The following is a 23,365-nucleotide window of genomic DNA, read 5'->3' on the forward strand; positions in this document are numbered from 1 at the left end:
AATATAAATAGTGCTGATAGAAACCAAAGCAGGCATAAGTGATAAGCTGAGGTCACTGAGATCAACAGATGTGTCTTTTATTGCATCTCATTTGGACTCACATGCAGGTGGGGTTGAGGGAGGGAGGGGTGATGCCATCCATGTAACAAAAAGCAAAAGAAAGGAATCCTTCATTTTTGATATTCATCCACATTCTTCTTGTTTTTAGGTGCCATTTTTATTTTTCCTTCAACACTTTGTTAATGCCACAATGGATTAAGATACAGTCACTTTTTGAAATAATACACAGAACATCCAGCGTATACTTGAGTGCTTTACAGTGAGCCCGTTATCCTTAAGCAGCACATGAACAAATGTACCAACTGCTGCTCTATCACAAATCGCCCAAAAACAACTGAGGCCAATCACAAACACTTCCTCGTGTCTTTGTTTCCACGTTAACTTGGACTCATCGTACGTAGAGACAAAACAAGGAATGGAGCTCTTTCAAAGTGCCTCCCAGATTCACCTGTTTCACGTCATCATGCAGTACCACTCCACACCAGCAAAGGGCGACACAGCACACACTCTGAGCAACATTTCCACTCAGTATTTGTTACAGCTTCAGAGGTATGTACAAAGTGGGAAACTTTTTAGTCTACTTGCATTTTTATCCAACCATATAATTTAATGTAACTAAAAATATATGATACACTTTTTCACTTAAAATAAAGAAAATATGTATAATCTGTCATTTAAAATAGTCTAAAATGCATATGTCAATTTTTGCATGTTTCATACAATCCCTAAAAAAAGATAATGTGAAAATGAAACGAAACACTGTTTTTTAATGTCTTTAGTGATAAGCCCAGATTTGCAGTGCAAGTGGTGTTTAAGTACATTTTGATAAGGAGCTTTCGTCCAAAAAAACTTGAAGTAGACAGGTAGGATGGATGGCCATCAGATATATATGGGTACAACCAAGTCTTTAATGACAATAAACAGTATTAGTCTGAACAACAGGGATAGAGGAGTGGGAGTTGGCCAGTGAAGTTACACCGAACACAGTTCACATTGAACAACACAGTCCTCGTCTGGGAGATGCGCAAAGAAACCAACATATATCCACCATTCCAAGTCAGCTGATACGCCAAAATCCAGAATGAATCTAAATACACATTTACTGATTTTTTTTGTTAATTTTTCTGTAGTATATTAAGTAAATGTTAACACTGAATAACACACACACCCACACACACATAAACGGAATTCTCTTTTTCTGTATCTAGGGTTCACATTCACAGTTGTGCTACAACATTAGATAAAGAGGGCAGGTTGCTTTCAGGGGTCGTGGCTGGTAGGGGGGGGGGGGGGGGGGGGGCAAAGATCGAAGAGTTGATGGCTGGCTGAAGGGGCTGAGAAAAAAAGGGGGGGGTGCAGACATCCACATCCACAGAGCTCCAGACACAATGACAAACCTACAGAGAGAAAGAACATGGTCTTGTCTTAGCTTAGCAGACACAACATATTGCATTATTAACACTATTGTTAAACGGCCTGAAACTGGCAGGTGATATCTGATTTACTGTGACAAGATGTTTTCCCTAACCCTAACGTCACACATTTGGTTTCTTTACCTTATCGGTACTGTTGTGGATCCCAATCCAAAGCAGCTTTTAGCACATTTTATTTTGTAAATGCTGATCACTTAAAATTTGTGAAGTCTACTTTCAGAAAAGATCTTGATATTTGCCAGTGACTTCTGTCTGTTTACAAAAAAAAAAAACCCTCAGAAAAACCACCCTTAATTTTATCTTCAGGTCTGGGAACCACTTTTCTAGCATCAAATTGAACTTGCATGTGGTTATTGTTTAAGGCTCCTTATGCTTTGCTATTTCATGACATATGAGATATTTTAGTTTAGCAATTGCACAACAGGTTTACAACAAGCAACGAGCATGTCTACATCTTAAGCAGAATAACTGATGGTAGAAGTGCTGTAGATCACTGTTATGCTGAAACCCCAGCCTGTTCTACAGAGAAAAACTATATGAATGTTATCCGTAATGAGAGGAATCTGCAGTTTCAGCATACTATCAGTAAAGATGTGTACCTTGGGGGTTTCTGGATCAGTCAGTCTACATGAAGTCCTTAATATTGAGGTCATCCAGAGCGTTCCTGGGTGGTGGAGGCTTCCTGGGGCTCTGGGCCATTCCAGGAGACATCTGTAAAACACCTTATTTTAGCACTCATATTCTTTCTTTTGTCATTGTAACCTGTGCAAATAATAATATTTTCCATTGTAAAAAAAAATAAAAATCTAGTGTGTTACCGGTGCTCCTGGGGTCACCCCGGCGGCTGGGAAGCCTGGTCTCGCCATTGGCATCATGGGAGCCCCAGCAACTGGTGCTCCGGCCTGATGGAATGGAAAAGAGTCAATAAAACTAGATGTCTGTTATTTTATGGGTGTGTGAGGGCCACCCAAGGGGGGTGATTGTCCATTAGTTATCCAGTAATGTCCTGCCGGGGCATTACTAGACTGGACTGGAGGTCTTACCATGGTGAAGCTAGGGTGAATCCCCATAAAAGGACTGACACCCATGGGTATGGTCTAAAGGTGTGGATGAGAGGGGATGGAGAGGAGGAGGTGGGATGTTACTATACTACATTTCAGATGAAAATATGGCAAAATGAACACAGAAAACAAAAATTTAAGGTAAAAAAAAAAAAAAAAAGGACAGACACACCGAATGCTGGACAAAACAAGCTGGCACACAAGAAACGAGGACACGCCACAACAGAAAGCCCAACTTCATCTTCAGTTTTTGTTGTCTATTTGCATATGAACAGAGGTTCAGAGAGCAGAGAAGCTTGTTTCATGTAGCCTTCAGATGGAAGCGTCAAACCAACTGCAATGTCCAGGTTTGCCTCAACTCAATCAGGTTTCAAAGAAAACTCAAAAATTAATAGCTGTTTCCAAGCAACAGCTTCTTAATGCAGTACTATCACTTCCCCCTCCATCACTCTCCAGTAAATATTCCAGAAACACACATTAGGCTGAATTAAATTTATGCCCTGCTTCCTAGCTTTATGGTACACCTGGAACCTGGAGAGCTGGGCCATATTGAAAAGAAAGAGGACAAATCTCCAAAACATAAGCATTTGTTATTAGTTGTTTTGTTTTTTTCCTGTTTCTTTTCCATATAGTGATGAAGGCGACACTTGTGACTGCTGCTACAGGTTTGCCCTATCTGTCGCTGGCATGCGGCTCCACTCCATGCTTTAAGACACAGACAACATTTACCATCGGAGCACCCCAACTTGGGGGAGCTACCTGAGGGGCCGCTGGAGTTCCCATTGTGAGATCTTGGAAGGAAAGAAAGAGAGAAAAAAGGTACTGCAAAAAAATCTGTCGCATCATTTGTAACTTGTAATTTACTGCAGTGATTTCTAAGTTACAAGACAGTCAGTTAAAGCAGATGTTTGCCATTTTAGTAGATGAGTTTCTTTGCTTTCTTTTAACAGAGGTGGAAAGATTAATAAGTTGGCTTATCTTTAACACAAGCACTCTTAAAGTTCACAAGAATGATTTACTTTCATAAATAATTTTAAGTGTAAAGAAACATATTTGTGGGTTATAGGGGAGTTAGAGCTACTGCTGCTATTTTTACTTGACTTTTTTTTTTATTGTGAACTAAGTGTCAGATGGAGTCACACACTCAAAAAATGACTCTTTGCCCTCATAAACTTTAAGCAACAATTTTGAATAAAACACAGATGAAATGTATAAAATCTTGCAATTTAAGAATCTCTGCTGGAGAACAAACAAGCATATTTCTCAAAATGTTAATTTACTGCATTACATAGTCCAGAAATCTAGAAATCTAAAACTCTACTTACTACTTGCCATGTTAGCCATAGAGGTGTCAACATCCCCAGCCTGGGGAGTCACTGTGGGCTTCATTACATCCCCTAAGCCATCAAATACTACAGCAGGGAGGAGGTACAGCAAGGAAGGGAGAAGATGGACAGGGGAGGGAGATATTAGTATCCTTCACTACAAGCAATTCTCACACTCTACTACAACTCAGGAGCAGGCCTTCTTATTACTTGGGATATTACCATGACAACCAACAGATGTCTCCATGACAACAGCGAAAAGAGAACATTGAAATGTAACCTACTGAGGATGAGTTGGTTCATTTAAAATACGACATATGGTTTCTTTTTGGAAAATACTAAATCTTAGTGAATTTCAGTCATGTGAAATAGAATATAACATAAAACCATCAAATATATGACTCAGGAGACATCTGTTATGATCAATTGCAGTAAGATAAAGAACTTTAAAAGTACATATATATGTGGGACAGATATAAACCTGAGCTTGCTTCTGCATAGCATCAAACATGATGTCAAGAATGTGACCGTTAACGTAGTTTTCCCATGAGTTTGTGACTGCTGCAGAAACTGGCATGAGGGCAGAAGCACTGAAGCTAGAATGAAGCTGGGTTAAATGCTAAAGAAGCACTGAATAATAACTGCTACTTCACACAGTCCTCATAACCATCAAGCATCTGGTGTTTCAGGAGACAGTGCAGCTGAGCTTGCCTTGCACCACCGCAATGCAGTGCACTGTGGGAAATTAGCGTGTTAAAGAGCAAGGGGACTCACCCAATCAAATGGCAGGAAGCAAGAAATGAGCCAGCCCAAGAGCCAGATGGAGAAAGAGAGCAAGGGAGAGAGAAAGAGAGGAGAGTAAAAAAAAAAAAAAGCACAGATGCCAAAGAGAGAGAGGGGAAAATGCAACGAGCTTTCAATAGAGTGTTTTTTTTTTCTAAGGAGGTTATTGTATGGTTGATAGAAAGGAAGGAAAAGAGAAAGAGTTAAGCCTTAAAGCAGAAGTATTGCAGACCATTAGTTATATAATATGAGACCAGCAGCACAAAAGGAGAGGACCAGGAACCACATGAGCAGGGATCAAGTATTGAAAGGTGAGAAAAATTGGAGGATTTTCCCAAGAATATAAGTCATCATAAGCAAAATGTGATGCTGTTATCATGAAACTGAAGCAAAAACCAAGCCAGCAGCAACATGCACCATTTTGTGTGGCACAAACAATGTTGATGTATGTTGCTGTTAAAAGTTAATAAATACAATCCAAAGAGAAGCTGCTGACAGCAAACTATTTCATTAACCATTACCAAAGTTAATAGAAACAGTAAGTGATACATTCACTGACACGAAACAGCTAGTCTGGCAAGCAAACCGATTTTAAGATTATCAAAGAAAGTGTTAGTAAAATATTGTAAAGTGATATTATGGTATTAGCAGGACAACAACAAGGCATCGTGCGTGTTATTACAAGATGAACAGCTGTAGCCATGGATGAATTATCAGGTTAGGGCCTCTGAGCTAAGCAGAAACCCCGACCTATTCTTTTTTGGACAGGGCATCCAGGGCCCAAAAGGCAGGAGAAGCAAGGTCGACAGAACTATTAACACATAAAAGTTCGAAAATATGTTTAAGTCATGTTAACTCATCAACCAAAGCCTTACTGTATTCAAACAACATCCATCCATTCGCTTATCCTTTTCAGGGTCGCGGGGGGCGCTGGAGCCTATCCCAGCTGTCATAGGGCGAGAGGCGGGGTACACCCTGGACAGGTCACCAGTCTGTCGCAGGGCCAACACACAGGGACAGACAACCATTCGCACTCACATTCATTCGCACCTAGTGACAATTTGGATTATCCAATTAACCTATCCCCACAAGCTGCATGTCTTTGGACGGTGGGAGGAAGCCGGAGTATCCGGAGGGAACCCACGCAAACACGGGGAAAACATGCAAACTCCACACAGAAAGACTGTGTGTTGGAATTGAACTCAGGACCTTCTTGCTGCGCGGCAACAGTGCTAACCACCGTGCCACCGTGCTGCCTTCAAACAATATATTATTACTAATATTATGAATCAAATCCTTTTGTGCTGTCATTTGCAGAACATGCATGTGAACCTGTTGATGTCAAGTATGCAACTGTCTTTGTTTTTGGCAAGTGTCAGAAAAAAAAACAGAGTAGCTCCTCTGTGCAGCAGCATTATAAATTATGTTTAGCAAGCCAAAGCAAAAAAAGGTGGTCCTTAAAAGAGGAAGGAGAGCAGAGGGGAGGACTTTGGACTTAAGGAACTTGAGCAGCACTGACTTTGCTGAGAGCATGGTCTGAAAGGTGAAGTTCTGATGAGTGAGTAGTTTGTTACCGCATATATATTAATAATATAGACTCATATTTGGAGCGCATGAGTCCATCATTGAAATAATTGTTGAGTGGGGAATTCTATAAATGAGCGTGCTTGTTTGGTACCATAACCCCATCCAGTCAGTCTGTGAGGACCTCTGGTTAATGTTCTCTCTTTTATTCCACGCTTACAGACTTTACAAAACAATACCATCAATCTATTTCCACTTTAAACTCGACTAAAACAAATCTTAATACAGAGGCTTTAGCTCAGGAGCCTCCAGACCTGTGCTCATAATATCTGTTATGAAATCCATCCATGACCACAAAACATGCAGTGAGAGGGAACTATTTCATACAAACATGATGATATAACCTTCACTGATCACATTCAGGTTGGCACTTCCACATCTGAGGATTTACCTGACATCAGTTCAGCACCGGGGGCAACAGGAGCAGGGGCAGCAGCAGCAGCTGGAGCATCTCCTCCTGTGGGCTCTGGCAGGTCAACCAAAAAACATAAACACAGTCCACCATTCATTCCATGACAGGGTCGCAGTGGGTCGAGCCATTTCCATCGCAGCATTAAGGCAAAGAAGGGGAACAATCAGCCTTCAGCTTCACACTATTAATGTCAGACAAAATGCTTAGAGTTAGAAAAGAGGGCTTGAAAGCATGAGCGCAGGATTTTCGATTTCAGAAAATGAAAACATCACACACACATACTGCTTATAAAAATGGCCTTTTCACATGTAACACTCAGATATACACAGCAAGGAATTTTAGTTGTTAGATTTGTGCTCATAATCCTATTTTTCTAGAGGATAAATGAGAGCAAGTATAATTGTGCTGAAGTAGTGTAGCCACTTTTAGTTTAAAAGAAAGAAAATCTTGAGCCACAGTCATTATTAGCAGCTGATAAATACTTTGACTCATCTCAGCTATCTGTGTGCGAATCTCCAATAATGTATCCACCCACATGAATAACAAAAACAAAATATACAGCAGCAACAATCACAATAGCTATGATCATAAAGGAGAAAACCTGATGGTTTCAAAATCACTTGTTTCATTTTATGTCCTTTGCTTCCTCAGCGTGAACAAGAGAGGCAGAGTGAGGGGAGGTGGTCATGTGAGTTACCCACCACCAAACAGATTCATGATGGCTCCTGTGTCAATTTTGGATGGGGGTGCTGAGGAGAGGATGGGGGCAGAGGAGCTGAACACATCCGCTGGAGGAGGCAAGGTGGAGATTATGTTTTTAGACCCCAAACACGCACAAATACACACTAAACACACACACACACACGGAAACTATTCATTATAATGCACAGTGCGCTTTTATCAAGTTCAGTTTCAGTGCACGCAGTACATGCCGGAATAAGAAAAGAGGTAAGTGTCATTCACTAAATGCTTCAGACAGCTCAGTGGCTTTCAGCTGACCCATAACAGAGCAATCTCATTTCCTTCTTTACTTCCCTAATCAAAGCCAAGGACAAAGCTGAAAAACACAAACAGCAAGACAGGATATGAGAGTAAGAGCACGCGCAAGATGGCAGATTGAGTGCAAAAGGGTACCTGCTGAAAACAAGTCAGCACTGGGAGCGGGGTCTGTTTTGGAGAAGCTTGTGTCTGGCATGGAGTCAAAGATATCTACAAATACATGCGCACCCAAGAGAGGAATATTAAAAAGCTCAAACTCTTTCAACTGGAGAGGCAAAGCTGCAAACATGTGCACATTTTCCCTCATAAAAATAATGACAAAAACAAATGGCAAACAGCCTCAAACCACAGAGTCAAGAAGACACCAGCCTGCCTCAGTATGATGCGATAGTTACTAATGCCGGACCACACACATCTCCAATGTTTACCACTGAAAAGGTCAATCCCAGGGCTGGTGGTGCTGGCGGCAATAGGAGCTGAAATGGTTGCAGTGGTGATGATGGTGTTGGATGAGGAGGTGAAGAGCGGTGAAGGGGAATGGGAAGGGGAGGGCTGGGGCACACCGGAGCTAAAACAGGCATCCAGGGAACTAGCCGGGTTATTGCTCTCCACTGACATCATGCCGAAAAGGTCTAGACCTGAAGACGCTGCGTTGGTGCTACCATCTGAGGGAGCAAAGGGGTCTTTTGGGAAGAAATGGGGGGTGTTGGGGGTAGGAAAGAAATGTAAAACATTGAGAGAAGGGGAATGTTAGACATTGACTTTGATACAAAAGAGAGCAGACATACGGCACTGAGCAAAGGCTTAGGTCAATTCTAGACATTAGATATCTGGTCCCCCACAGAGGCCTGATCCCAATATCAATGCGTCAGTCTGTCTTTACACAAAAAGACAGTGAAAAGTGAGAGACAGGCTGACACAGAAAAACTGCAGCAAGTGCTTCAAGATGCTTTGAAAAATGTTCCTTTGAGAACTGGTGCTGCATCAAAGAAAAAGTGCAAGCACAACAATTACTGATTTGAGGGTGAACTTATGAAGCTACTCACTGCATTATTTTTCAACATTTTTTCACAATACTGTATGTTACAGGAGTACCGCAATAACCACAAGAAGGAGGTCAGAGAAATGGAAAACATCAGATGGGAATGATAGGAGGTGAAAATGTGCAGAGCTCCAACATACTCCTGCTGTCAGTCATAACAGTTACAGCTATAAATAGCATCTGTGATGATGGGAGAGAAAATGACAAACAACTGGAGCGGATATTAAATCCTTTCACAGTCCATAACGTTAGGAACTTCAAATAAAACCAGGCAGTCTTCTCCATAACAGAAAGTCTAAAGTTTTCTTGTGATGACAAAAGACAAGCATGAATATTCTTGCTCTTGAACGCCAATAACAAGATTTCCCTTCCATACCCAAGCAGTAATGATGAATGAATCCATACTACCTGCACAAAGACGTGAGTTTAAACCCTCATTAACGTTTACACATTCACAACCACAGGCACCTACATCTTTCTCTGTAAAGTTATAACATTTTCTTCTTTCACAGTCATAATAAAAGAAATACAAAAACAACATAACAAACAACATATTCCATTAAAGTCCTGCATTTTAACAACTCTTTGTTGTGCCCATGTTATCTCCATGTTCTGAGTTCAAACTACGGAAATGCACGGAAGTCGAAAGAATACCTTCCTAACTAGGAAAATAAAGCATGTAAGTAAAATATAGTAATTATTGATGAGAAACTCTGACTCAAACAATTAAATAAATATGCGCATTTTTTAAAAGTTACAGGAGAAAATATAAAGCCACGATAGCCTGACTCAACGTACATAAACAAAAGCTAGCATTATTTTAATAATGTACCTTTTCTACTGTGAGTAGGTTTTTTATTACTCTGTGTAATAAAAAAAACAACAACTTTGAAACAATTGGTTTTTATTTTAGATAGCTATAGCTGTTGAAGCCAGCAAATCTTTAAAGCTAATTAAGCTAATATTAGCATCACAAATTAGCTCCTGTTGAGGTTTTGAGTTTTTAGCTAACTTGCTTTGCTGTATTGTTTGTATGTTTTCATGCAGAAAACATGTAAAGAAAGAATTGCTTAACTGCGTGTTTTTTGTTGTTGTTGCTTTCTCATGTATGCCACTGGCTGACACACATACACACACTCTCTCACACAGACAGATGTTAGTCACCCACCAGTTCCAGCGTTGGCAGCTGGGGTGGATGTAGCAGCAGCCCCACCTTCAGCTGCTCCTGCGGAGGCCTCAGCGGCAGGAGCAGAACTTGCGAAGGCTTCTGCAAAACCCCAGGAGAAGACAGAAACGCGGACAGAGACAGATGAAGAAATAAGGATAAAAAAGAGAGAGTCAAAAAGCCAGAGGAAAACAAGACTATTAAGAAAAAAGAACAGAAGATTAAAGCGTTTAAGTTGCAGAAGCATTTTTAAGCTGTTTTCAGCTTTTAGAAACAGCAGCGTACAGAACTGTTATGTGACATCAATGACTGACAGGTGAATGAGCAAATGGGAATACAGACAGGAGGCATTACAGCAAGGATTAATCTAGTGCACAAAGAGCCGAATAAGCCAGGACTCTACAAGTGTTACAGCTGCCATCTGTAGCTGTAGACATGTGACAGGGTTTGATAGAATTGCTTTTCAGAGATCAAAGAAAAGCATTACGGCCTATCAAACAGGATGCATGAGAGCAGCAGTGTATATACAAGCCAAAAGTGAACATGTGGTGAGTATGTGGAGAATATCTGTAGAAATATTAAGTCTAAATCTGATTGTACATTTTGTATGGATTAAAATAATGTGATTAAATGTGATTGCTTTCCCAAAAAAGCACATCACATAAAACTGCGTACCACCGATAAACGATTAAAACACAACTCATCACTAAACTGCTTGTTAGTCATTCTTATTATCATATTAGCTAGTTCATTCATTTAAATTCTATATTGAGATATTTTTCACATCAGAATTTCACTTTTAATAATTTAAATAATGACACTTTTCATGACACTAAAGCATAGTTACTGCCCACATAGTTACACACTTTACCCAAGTAAATTTCTTCCAAGAAGGAGCAACCCTGAATGGTGACAAGATTTCATGTACCTCTTGAAATCTGATCAATTCCGCTCGTAGCATTTTGAAACAAAAGTTGCGATTGCAGTACTGTACTTAGCTGTGGAAATAACAGCTCATGGATAATTCGGACCACCCTGTGCACCACTTAGTGCACAGTACTTTTAGTAATAGACTGATTTTTTGTTTGTTGCTACAAGATCAGACACAGGAAATTTTTTATACCACACGTTAGCCACTATACCACTCTGTGTAATACAGTAGATTATTATTATGTCACGGAGCACAGGAAGAGCAAGCCAAAGTTCCAGAACTACAATCCTGGCTGTGCACAAATTCAGCCAAGCAATGAACTGATCAAGAACAACTGGCATGCAACATCTCTCAAAGCTATGCTAGAATGATAGTTTACTGAACAGGTTTTGATGCATCAACTGCAAATTAACAATGCCCTATTTTGCCCCCAAATCTTTATCTAGCAAACCTTTCAACTATGACGAGAAAAACCCCACTCAGCACAGCCACGCATGCCTGGGAGTGGAACCTAACCAGTCAGCCGGCTTTTTTGTCTTTGGCCTGTGGTGGTAACGCTGTCTGGATTTACAGTTTCTTGTAAATCTTGTAGAGTTTCTATCAGAAGAAACTTTGCAATCTTCACCTTGTAGTTAGACCCTTCATGTTCACCCAATATGTGTTCCTGTCACTAATGTGCACACTCTGTGAGCCCAAAGCAAGAGGCACACCTATTGAGTCTCCTCACTAAGAAACACTTTTAATAACCCTGCTGAAGTATAGACAGTGATAAGTTACAGATTAATCTTGTGAAATAAGTCAGCATTGCTGCAAGGTAGCTGATAGTTCCCCCAACTCTACCCTCACATGAAAATGAACAACGTCACAAGAAAATGAACATAGTAACCTCCAAAATGGCAAACCCTAGTTCACAAACCATCTTTTCTACACAACCTGCATGGAAGCATTTCTTTCTTTTCACCTTCTTTTAACGCTGAGTAATATCAATACCGGCCAAAATTACGATCAGCATCTTGTCAATAAATTGCTGTTTTTAGGGCATCAAAGTCAAAAAGATGCTAACAGAGGCAGGGACTACTACACTGTCATGAAATGTGGCATTAGGAAATGAAAAGTGAAAATTCAAGTGATAAGTTTTTCTAAACATTGAGTAGCATTTTAAGCTATTAAGTGTATATATTTTGACACGGTTAATCCATAATCAAATGTATTTAGTCTGTTTAAATATAACTAAATAATGTGGGGCTATAATTTTAAGGCAGTTGATAGGGATGTGCATCAATCCAGTACGCAGTGAGAGTTTTTGATGATACAACTTTGCTTGCAGTGGACAGACAACAACTGCCATAATTCAGCAAAGTTCTGTCTACATACTGTACGTGTTTGAGCATGCAGTCGTCTGTGTTATCATATCGTGTGATGGGTTTTACAGTTGAGCTTCCCAGAGTGATTCCTTCGTAGAGAATTTTCTGGAAGCCCACTGACCTCCCAACAGATCCACATTGGCGGCACCAGGGGAGGTGGCAGCTGCTGTGCTAGTGGGAGGAGCTAGAGAGACTCCAGGTTCTGCTGCTGCAGGAGTGGGCGATGCCGCTGCAAGGGAGGGGGTGGGCTCAGCTGCGAGGGTGGGTTCAGATAGCAAGGAATCGCCCATTTCTTCCAGTACCAGCAGGGGTGTTTGAAATCCCCATAGAAAGGAGGCAAAATAAACCACAAAGAGGAACCAAAATAGCCAGTGGAGTCACCGTTGTGAGAGTGAAGGAAAAAAAAGCCAAAAGAAAGGTCAATCCAAATAAAGCCCAATAAAGATCATTTAGAAGTGGCCAAAAAAAAGAAGAAGAAAAACCCGTATTTTTAAACAAATTAAAAGTCGCCAAATGATCCAGCATTGTCCAGTCATAACCAAGAAATAAATATTAAAAAGCAATCAACCAAAATAGCCCCCATTATAAACCAAAAACAGACAATGGAGTATGTGGAGGGAGGGGAGGGAGAAGGCAGAGAGAAACAAAGAGAGTACTCAGACTAAGAGAACAGCTTGAGGAGACAAACAGGGAAGTAACCATGTGACACTGCTGCAATGTTGTCTATTTTTATATTTTCTAAATAGAGAAACAATATATTGCCTCCAGGTTGCTTCAATTTCATATTACAGCAAGAAAACCAGGAAAATCAAGGCAACCTGGAGGAGGTTTTAAGAATGGACTAGTCTGGACCCGATCCTACAGGTGAAGTAAAGAGGAGTTGCACTCACCTGATCCAAGAAGATCTACGGAGGCAGAAAACAAAGAAACAGGGAGAAGATATGTCTTATTCTGGAGCTTTGATTTGATTCTCTAGTCAACTCCAATGAAAATAGACTGTTACGTGTTCACTAAAAGGACTAGATTACCTGTCGTTCTTTCTAACAATGACTACGACGAAAACCACGTGCATGATATCAGACGAGCCAGCAGCTGTTCTAAAGTAAGGAGGGCTACTTACCTCCCCAAGATGTGGGGCCAGCTGATGGTGGTGAAGGGCCAGTAGAGGCCAGTGGATCCAGATCTAGCAATGAACTGGAAGATGATAAAGTTTTAACCACACTTTTCTGAGTGAAAATTTTCTGCTGCACATGATCAATAGTTTACTTGCACTTAATCAGCTGGGTGAGGTTAAAATAGCACTGTTAGACTGACATTTTGTTACCTAGCACTAAAAAAAGTGGAGACAACATCGTGGGAAATGTCTTGCTTCTGAGATCATTTACCCATCATCCAAATTATACATGTGAACTAAATGAAATGAGAAACTAAACTGGGCAAGCAGACACCAAAAAATCACAATTCGTGATTTCTGTCTGTCTGTTAAAATTCTGTTGTTCCCAATCACTTCCACTTTGTTATAATACCACTTACAGCTGACTGTGGAATATTTCATAGAGAGGAAATTTCACACTGGACATGTTGCACAGGCGGCATCGTATCATGTTACCACGCTGGAATTGGATTGATTGATTCTGATGGGTGGTGACTACTTTTGGCAATACTGACAATACAGATACACTGTAAGTATATGGTATTTTATAGATGTTAACAAAATCCAATATTTTTTGAAAGGTTGTATTGTCGGGGTATTTACTAGAAATAGGAACCTACTCTTCGGCCGGTTCAGGAGCAGCTGAAGCAGCAGCGCTGCCAGCACTGTCCCCAGGAGGAGGCTGCAATGTGGGAACAGCATTTGAAGATTTGGCTGGAGTTGACGTTGGAGACACATTGTTTGTAGGAGATCCCTGGAAAGTAGACAGACAAGCCCCCTTTCAGTGCTGATTCACAATATAAAAGGCTAAAGAAAAAACAGACTACTTTAAATGTTATCTTACCTTTGTTGGAGACCTGAAAGTGGAAGAACAAGAGGAGGTATAAGTGATGTGCTTAAAACAAACTGCTTGACAAAAGCTCAATTTTACAGATCATTTTAAAGTCAATATCGGGGATTCAAACAAACATTTAAGATAGACTGCATCATATGTGATCATATGAAGAGTTCATTTCCAAAGTACCATAATATATAATCAAGTATGAAAACAAGAATAAAATCCAGCGCATAAGATTTGTTAAATCAGTCTGATTTTGCCAGCTTTTATTTCATTTTCAGTTTGACTTGGGAATGAAACCCTTCATATAGCGATTCACATTGCATATTAGCGTATGACAGTACACACGTGGTGACCTGCTGTTTACCAAAACATATGTCTCCCAGAGGTCACGCATGTAATCACACCAACACACACATTTCCACATGTGAACTATTCGATTGATCCAGTTCATAATTCACATGTGAATAATGTGCACATTTATTACCTGGGGGAGGGTGGGGCGAGAGGTGGGACAGTAAATACATCTAAATAGTTAGTAAACTGCAAACGAAACATAACACATATGCTCACCCTTCACTGGTGTTTCCAAATCAACGTAAAGGAGAGTAAAAGAGAGGAGGGGTTAAAGGAAACTGTAGAAATACAAAACCTGTTTCTACCAATATTTCTATTGGCGACTCGTGAAAACAAAAGCGGGAGATAGAAAGAGTTATCCTAATGTTTTTACTATGACGTTGCAAAGAAATGTTACGTCTTACCCCTTCTTTCCACCTTTTATATCCTCCAGGCCGTTCATGTGGGTTTCCAGAGATTCTAGGATACTGCTGGGAGCCTGAGCAGAACAAAGAAAATTCAAACTGGAATCGCAACTCCACACAAATCTTAAATCATCTCCTCAGATACATTCCAGCCGAGGTTTAATCGCCAGAAACAAGAGTGAGAGAAAATCCCACCAAAATAGTTGCATGCATGTGTCTATGCACACACAAACACAAGAGTGATTTGTGTGTTTTGTGTGACTTGTTTGTCAAATTAAAGAAAGGTCAACGTGCCAACACTTCATCCTGTAAACAGGCACTCAGCCAAAATAACCCCTTTGTTTCTGTGGTTACCGGTTCCTCGAGAGGTTTAAAGGGGCAGTCCTCGTCATCCGAGTCTGCTAGATCCACCACTACCCCTGGGTGGAGACACTGGGTGGGGAGATGGTGGTGGGTGAGACATGGGCTTCTGTGTATGCATGTGTGTGTGAGAGGAGATGGATATATTCTTGATCCCATCGCTTGCAAAGTGGGGATTAAAAAACCCTGAGAGTTGTGATATGTAACTTACATAGTTGATGTCGGGAATGTCATTTTTGTCAACTCCAACTGTCTGTTAAAGAAAAGAAATATATATATATTTAAAAAACAATATTATCACACTGCACAAACTCAGTTTTTACAGTCACTATGTGAGTCAAAAGAAAAAGGACCGCTGAGGCTACCTCAGCCAGCTTCATGAATTCTCCAATCTTTGTCACCCTGGTCAGGAAACGCTTGTAGATCTCCAAGGCCTCCTTGCATTCACTCTTCTTCATTTTGAAGAATTTCTCTGCACACAAAAACAAGAGGTTTGCTGACTGACAAACACCTTGTCCATCTTTTTTGATTATCATCGGTGAAATGAAAAAAAAACAACCCTGCACTCTATTCACTTTAAGTGGACTACTAACCTAATAGGTTGATGATCCCATCATTGTAGGATGCAAACAGTTTCACCAAGTCCTTGAAGAGAAGCAGAAATGCAGCATTGATGATCCCATTGTTCAGCTCCTTGGGATGAACCTGAGAGGAGACAGGACAGAGATAAGTAGGGCTGTCTGAGGTTCTGTTCATCCAAATAAATAAAGAAGAAGAAAAAGAAGGAAAAGTGTGCGAATCAAAGCAAAGACGCACATCAAACTCCAGGAGTGTGTCAATCTGTGTCTGCAGAACAGGCATGCCTTTCAGCAGCTTCTCAGTGGTCATGGTTCTCATCACTCCATCAGCGCTGAGGTAACACAACAGAGACAGTATTTTACATAAAAGAAGAGCTACAGGTTATAACCACAAGCTAAGTAAAAGCATGTAAAAGAAAATGCTAATGACCAAGTGTTGCTATGACTGCATGCACACCGAGTTTACCGTACCCTTTCTTGACTCTGGTGAAGTCAAATGCCATCTGGCGGTAAGCAAAGGCTTTCTCATTCAGGTATCGTCCATACCGCCTGATGAATGTAGACATGTCATAGCCTACACAAAATGAAATCAAAATTAATTTGATTGTTGAACAAAAAGCTAATAGGCTTCTTGCTGTCTGCTCGTATTTGTTTCTTGATTATTTCTATTATTTGTCATTTGTTTCTCAACAGCTCACTTCATGCATTGATCTCTTTTTGTCCTAGTGGGAAAATATATTTTAGAACCTGCAGTAAACAGTGTATCCCTAAAGCAGTCAATATAACAGGAATCACAATTTCTCCATGTGTAGCTGAGACAGTTTGGTCCATAATTTGCTGAACACACAATTTTGTAGCCTCTGTACATTACCACAGTGGTAATGTACCACATCAAACAAAAAATATAATGCAAATGCATTTAGGAATTTTAGCAGTTTTTTTTATGTAGCCCCCATTTGCAGAGGCTAAAATGAATCTGCCAATTCAAGTGAGACCTGTCATCTTATTATTTCATGACAAATTAAGTCACAAGACACAATATTTGATATAATAAGGTTTCATAGCTTTTCACTGTAATTATAGGGGCCCAAAGGGATGTCAGTGCAAGTTAGTGAGGTCGTCATTTGGCTAAAAATACACCTTTGTGAGGGTCAAATCAGTGATCTGGTACATTCTTAAAAGGAAAAAATGCATTGGCCAGTTAAGCAACTCTAAAAGGTCCGAAATACATCAGAAGACAACAAAATGCATGATGACGGCATTTTTTCCATAGTTAAGAAAAGGGACATTCTTAAGGAAGTAGACATATCATTATCGAGAGATGCATTCATGAATGGAAGATGGCTTATAACAAGGTGCAAATCACTGGTTTCACTCAAAAACAGAAAGGCCAGAATTAGATTTTTAGGACTGGATAATGACCCAAAATACAAAAGCAATGCAACAGTTTGTCAAGGCAAAAAAAAAAAATTCTTCAAAGGCCAAGTCAGTCACCTGACTTTCAGTTAATGAATAAAACCGTACATGGAAAGACTCTGCAATAAAGGTGGCTGCAGTAAAGGCTTAGCAGCCACCTTGCAATGGAACAAATACAGCCTCAGGTGATGTCCATGGGTTCTAAACTTCAGCAACCATAAACTGGGAAGGATTTCCATCCAAGTATTAAAAACAGTCCTTATATTTAAAATTATGTTAGTTTGTCCAATTCCTTTTAAATCTCTGAAAATGAGGGAGCTGTGTATTTAAAGGGCTGTAACTCTTCAAGTCTGCACATCACTTAGATTGTCTGGTTGTGTAGAGATGAAACTACAAAAATTCTATCCTTGTCCAACAAATTATGGATCTCATTAGTTGACACCGATTAAGTCCGAGCGAGTATGAAAGGTGGAGCAGGAAAGGAAGTGGTTTGAAAAGCGTGCAACAAATTAAACAACACCCTAGATTGAATGTATATATGGAAGGGTAGCGGCTGATCCATTAGCACTGAGATCGGCTGCTGGGATTGTAGCTGATATGTGATATTTGTTATTTTCCTGTTAGTTCCTATTTTTCCTAACTTAATGTAGGTTCTTCTCTAAAATCTGTAACCTAAGGAGAAAAGGATGAGAAAGTTCAGTAATGTGCGGTTATTATCAGATTAGCCATTTACAAAGAACGATACACAACGATACAAAGGGAGAATATTACAGTTGATCAGACTGTCGTCTTACCATGAGATCCGGTTTTGTCAATAAAGTTGCTGAGGTTGAACAAGGATGTCCTGGATGCCAAGTACTGAATGAACCTCTGAGAAAGAGAAAGAAAACCCAGTGAACATTCCTGTAGAAGTCAAAGCTGAAAACTACAGCCAACAACACAGCTTTGACATCTCTAGTAAGGGCTTTCTTTGTTGTGCTTTTCAAGCTTTTATTACATCATTTAACCCTCTCCAGGCAGGCATTGCCGATTTGCAACAGTTAAACACTAACAACCTGATTACCCCACATACATATTTTATGAGTTTTTTTTTACTCAGAAGTACCACTACAGGACTTGATTGTGCATTAGCAACAAAAAGTTGAATTTGAGCCTGAGAGGGTTAATAGCTTTTACAGGAGTAATGCACAGTGGACCCATTCCACTAACTTGTGGTCAAAGCCTCTATTTATTTGTGAAACATCAGCCTTCCTGCAAATGCCTTGAAAGACCAATTTCAGTTCTCTAAAGTGGTAACTTCACACCACACCAGACATTTATTATTTATTTCAAAGGGGTGACTGTTTTTGTCAGCAATTAGGAAAAAAAACTTTACTATATCAAAGTATACTATAATATATACTATTCAGCATTTCTATTTATCTTTTATCCTGATTAGAAGAGATTCAAGCTTAAACCAAACTGCTTCACATGTTGAATGGTCTGTTTACTGTTCACTAACCTCATTGCCATAGACACACATGTGGTGTGTGGTGACGAGGGCCTTGAAGACGACCACCCAGCTGGCGTTGGTGGATCGCTCAAACAGTGTGTCAGCCATCTGAGGGATGTTCACGTTGGTGGTATTGGTGGCTGACACCAGGTCTGCAACACAGCAACAAAGAGTTCTCCTCATCTGTCAAAGGTTCTCTCACAGAGTGCTTTAACCTTGTGATAACTTTAAACAGCTCATTGTCGTCGTCTTCTTCTTCTTCTTTAAACTACAGTGGATTGCCTGTCTCCATCTCACCCCATCACTTACATCCGCTTCTGTCATGCAAAGAATCTGCATGCTCTCCTTTACTACATCTAAGAGTCTTCTCTGTGGTATTCTTCTTTTCCTCCTGACTGACAGCTCCATATTCAACAGCATGCCTCCACCTCTCTAGGCTCTCTGCTTTGATGCAAACCAACTCCACCTTCAATCAATCTGTCACTTCTACCTTACACCTCACTACTGTCTCACTGTCCTCATACATGTCCTGCACCACCCTCACATGCTTCTCTGTCATGCCTGACTTCCTCATACAGTACCCCATCATGTGCTTTCTCTAGATCTACAAAAACACACTGCAACTCCTTATGATCTTCTCCATTCAAGCCAAATATCACGTCTGTAGTGCCCTTTCTCTGGATGAAGCCATGCTGCTGCACACTGGTCTTCACCTCTCTTCTTGATCTAGCTTTAACAACTCTTTCCCATATCCTCATGTTATGGCTCATTAGTTTTATTACTCTGTAGTTACTACAGCTCTGCACATCACCGTGTTCTTGAAAATTGGTTCCTGTAGACTTCATCTCCTTTCCTCAGGCTTCATCTCACTCTCCAGGATTGTATTAAACATTCTGGTCAAACAGTCCACTGCCATTGCTCCTAGACATCTGCATACTTCTGCAGCAATGTCTCGAAGACCAAACACCTTTCCAATCTTTATTCTCTTCATAGCTGCCCCCACTTCCTCTTTACTAATCCTCTGTACTTCCTGATTCACTAACTTTCCTACACCCTTCATTAAATAGCTTATTATATGCTATTAAAAGGGAAGTGAACTTATTCTTAGACACATGTCTGCAAGATTTTCTGCCCTGATTTAACTGCTCTGATTAAATTTTGATTAAGTGAGGAGGCAAAGTGCTCACTGCAGAGCTGCGCCAGACAGCTTTGAAAATATTCAGGCAGGAGAAAGACCTGATGCACATACCAAATGTTGGTGCAAGAACCCAGCCACCCACACACACACACACACACACACAGACTCACATAAGGGGGGGACACACGCTGACAATGCAGAGAGAGAAAGAGAGAGAATTATGCTTTGTCATCTCTCCCTGGCTGCCAGTTCAGATACTCAGACAGAGAAGTCTCCAGAAATAAAGAGTCCTGACTATTGCATCAGTAAAAAATATAACAGAAGGTACAACGTACTTTGACAGTAATGATACAGATAAGATGAACCTAGGCGTAACCCAAATACCGATTCACAGTTTTTCTGTTTTGAGAAAAACCAAAAGATTCGGGTTTTGAAAAGGTTTGACTCATGTGATTTCTCAATCTATTTCAGACTCATGTTCGTCTTGTGAACACTCAAGATTTTCATTCTCTATATCTAACATACCACGGCTGATAGCAAAAGAAAACTGAGTTTTTGTATTGAAAATGTAAAAAAATAAAAATCTAATAAGCAGAAATAAAGATAGAGACACTAAAGACACATGAATGGTCCATGGCTTGAAACTAATAAAGCTATAATCACTAATCATGCATTACACCTACAGAAGCTACTGCTCAACCATGGACACTTATGATGTGAAGCACCCAGTGCACACTTTTTGTGCTGATGTTAATGTCCGTGGGCGCTGGTGACTTTTTCACACTATGCACCTCAGCACTCAAGCACCCCACTGTGTGACTTTAAGTGTTCTCGACTGACCGAGTTACTGTGCTTCCACTTTGCATTAATACCACTTACAGTTGATTGTGAAATATCTAGGTGGGAAGAAATTTCACAAACTGACTCTCTGTAATGCTTAAGTGAGCTCTTTAGAATGACCCATGTTTTCAGGAATGTTTATAGACTGCATGGCTAAGTACTTAGTACTTGATTTTATATACTTGAATGAAAGCCCTAAATTCAAAGATTAAGAGGTGTGGGCCAATACTTTTGTCCATATGCTGTGCGTCAGCATTACTCACAAGCTTAAAATAATGGTATGATGACATGAACTGTGAACGGTTCTGCATCAGCCATGATGGCTGATGCAGAACCGATGCCGATGCCTATCTGCAATGAATAATGAACAGTTTGTTTATTCTTTTTTCTTTTGTTCATGCTTTGATTGAGTTTGGCATCAGTTTGTTTTCTTTCCAACAAAGAAAGAATATGGCATGTGGCTGAAAAGTAGGCACAAAAAGTTTAGCTGAAACAGAAGTAGTAACACTTTGAGAGGGCACTGACAGGCATTTATGAAGTGTTTTGCAGGATGTTTTCAAATAGGCCATAAATACATTTGAAATACGTGACAGAAATGTATCCATTGGTAGATTTTGTATATGTTGTGCTCACTGTGGCAGTAGAACAGATGAACATTTTGTTTTATATGTTCTTGCTCGCTTAAACGTAGCATAGTGTAGCTGTACATTGTTTTGTGTCCTGCTGACATTGGCATCTGAACAACAAGGACAGAACTGAGTGCATCCATACAGAAAGAAATGCAGCAAATATTGGCGGGCATCTGTGATAATGGAGGGAGTGGAAGGCCATTGTATTCAATAGACCTTGAGCTTGTTTCAAATAGGTAGAGAGCAAACTATAAATTAAACCAGACCACAAGTCTGCAAGGTGATGAGAAAAGGGATGACAAGAAGGGAGAGAACAGTAGGGAGTCAGATGAGTGTGCAATAAATGAAGCGATATACGAGTTTGAGCAATGAAGCTGCTCAGGGTCCAGACAACAGGCTGGTTGGGGGGTTGGGGGTTTTAATGCTTGGGGTGCTGTAAACGGATTATTACTAATCACTGATCCTGTTCTTTTCTGTTGTGGTTGGTTGCTACACCTCACACACCCTGTTCTACACACTGCTCATCACCTAACACGTCTTCATTATCAGCTTTTTGTCTGTGGCGTTGTAGGATGTCTCACTGATGATCTGATGGAACTGATGATCTTAGCACAAAACGAACCGGACAAAATGAAAATAAACAGCAGGTGGATGTGCTCCATGAATGTGTTTTAGCTGGTTCACAGTGATGATCGCAGCTCTTCCTTTGATCTTTGTTGAACTAATTACACCCCAGTCCATCTGTACAGCTTCACCAGATGGTAACAGCGACACTTCAGCTGCTCCAAAGATGTCTGATGTTTTTAATGAAGGCTGGGGTGACATCAGTCCTTCCACTGTACATGTTTAGATATGATGTTGTCTCCATTTTCCCACTTTAGTGTCATTTAGTCTATGTTAAAGCAAATCTTCTCTCATTTTTTATAATTTAAACCAATCATCCCCCTCCCATATTTGAATATACTCTATGTTTTGTTAAAGATTGTCCTGATTGTCCTGTTTGTGTGTCCAAACACACACAAACAGAGTCAGGATCCACAATGGCTGAGATTTGATTATATAACATTATCATGTCACTGGCACAGCTACAAGTTTAGATTTCTATTAGCAGCATGAACACAGCGCTAACCAAGAGCCATTTTCTCAGATGTCCAGCTCATAATAAATATCAATTTACATGCATAATCTCATCCTTTTATGGATGTTAGCTATGTTGCCATATTAGCCATATCACGGGTTATAATCCATGCTGCTGTGTTGTGGTACCATAACCCGAAACAAACACACACTGACATACAACTGGTGTGCCTATGTGTGCATAATGAGGATTGGCTGAGCTAAATAAAGACTCTTATGGTAATCCACGAGTTCTAAGAATGAACTGCGAGACCTCACACTGAGTATGTCTCTGCACCACAGTGTCTCGGTGTGCGTTTTCTACCCTACATCTTAGTCTGAGACTGAGGAATGAGTTTCACAGTTACACAACAAAATCGTGCAGCAGCCCGAATATTCTAGATAATGTAAGCAGAACACATCTGCTTGCTGTGCTACATGTGAAGATTTATAATGCTATCAATAATACTATAGGCGGTTGTTCATTGGAAATATATAACACATAAATTTCAGACCTAGCATATACAGCTAGCTAAACATTACAATCTCTGTGGTAAATAAAAGCAAAATAAGGAGCTTTTAATGTGACCAGTATCTCATATGGGACCTCACTGCACCACTTAGCAGAATGTTTTAATCAGCTAACATTTTGGGAAACATCTAACTTGCTGACAGAAGGTACCATGGATTCCTGCGCCACTCCGAGCTGGCAGCCAGTATCAGCAGCTCCGACCTGACCGAGTCCTTTTTTCTCTTTTTTTGTTGTTATTGTGTTTCTTGTTCTTGTTTTTTTTTATTGAGGACTGTACTACTCCACAATGGAGCTCAGAATTTTATGGACAATCGTGTTTTTTATCACATTTTTTACGGCATCTGTGTCCGGGG

At 40.2% G+C, this 23,365-nt stretch overlaps 1 protein-coding gene across 1 annotated transcript in view; it reads right to left on the reverse strand.

Annotated features, from left to right (window-relative positions):
- Positions 1–61: 61 nt before the first annotated feature.
- LOC146501464 (clathrin coat assembly protein AP180-like) overlaps positions 62–23,365 on the reverse strand; it is a 29,273-nt gene continuing 5,969 nt past the window's right edge. The window contains exons 3-25 of the mRNA XM_085132615.1: positions 18,767–18,909; positions 18,060–18,135; positions 16,321–16,423; positions 16,088–16,181; positions 15,865–15,976; positions 15,637–15,743; positions 15,483–15,524; positions 14,912–14,985; positions 14,724–14,729; positions 14,157–14,169; positions 13,933–14,066; positions 13,280–13,353; positions 13,050–13,064; positions 12,281–12,451; positions 9,868–9,966; positions 7,793–7,867; positions 7,360–7,446; positions 6,638–6,712; positions 3,880–3,966; positions 3,284–3,345; positions 2,312–2,395; positions 2,093–2,204; positions 62–1,457 (exon numbers count right to left, since the gene is read on the reverse strand). Of these exons, the coding sequence (XP_084988741.1) occupies positions 2,118–2,204; positions 2,312–2,395; positions 3,284–3,345; positions 3,880–3,966; positions 6,638–6,712; positions 7,360–7,446; positions 7,793–7,867; positions 9,868–9,966; positions 12,281–12,451; positions 13,050–13,064; positions 13,280–13,353; positions 13,933–14,066; positions 14,157–14,169; positions 14,724–14,729; positions 14,912–14,985; positions 15,483–15,524; positions 15,637–15,743; positions 15,865–15,976; positions 16,088–16,181; positions 16,321–16,423; positions 18,060–18,135; positions 18,767–18,909 (1,820 nt within the window). The 3' untranslated portion in view covers positions 62–1,457; positions 2,093–2,117. The remainder of the gene's footprint in view (positions 1,458–2,092; positions 2,205–2,311; positions 2,396–3,283; positions 3,346–3,879; positions 3,967–6,637; positions 6,713–7,359; positions 7,447–7,792; positions 7,868–9,867; positions 9,967–12,280; positions 12,452–13,049; positions 13,065–13,279; positions 13,354–13,932; positions 14,067–14,156; positions 14,170–14,723; positions 14,730–14,911; positions 14,986–15,482; positions 15,525–15,636; positions 15,744–15,864; positions 15,977–16,087; positions 16,182–16,320; positions 16,424–18,059; positions 18,136–18,766; positions 18,910–23,365) is intronic.

Source organism: Neolamprologus multifasciatus, chromosome 15, assembly GCF_963576455.1.
Source record: "Neolamprologus multifasciatus chromosome 15, fNeoMul1.2, whole genome shotgun sequence".
Classification (NCBI taxonomy): Eukaryota; Metazoa; Chordata; class Actinopteri; order Cichliformes; family Cichlidae; genus Neolamprologus; species Neolamprologus multifasciatus.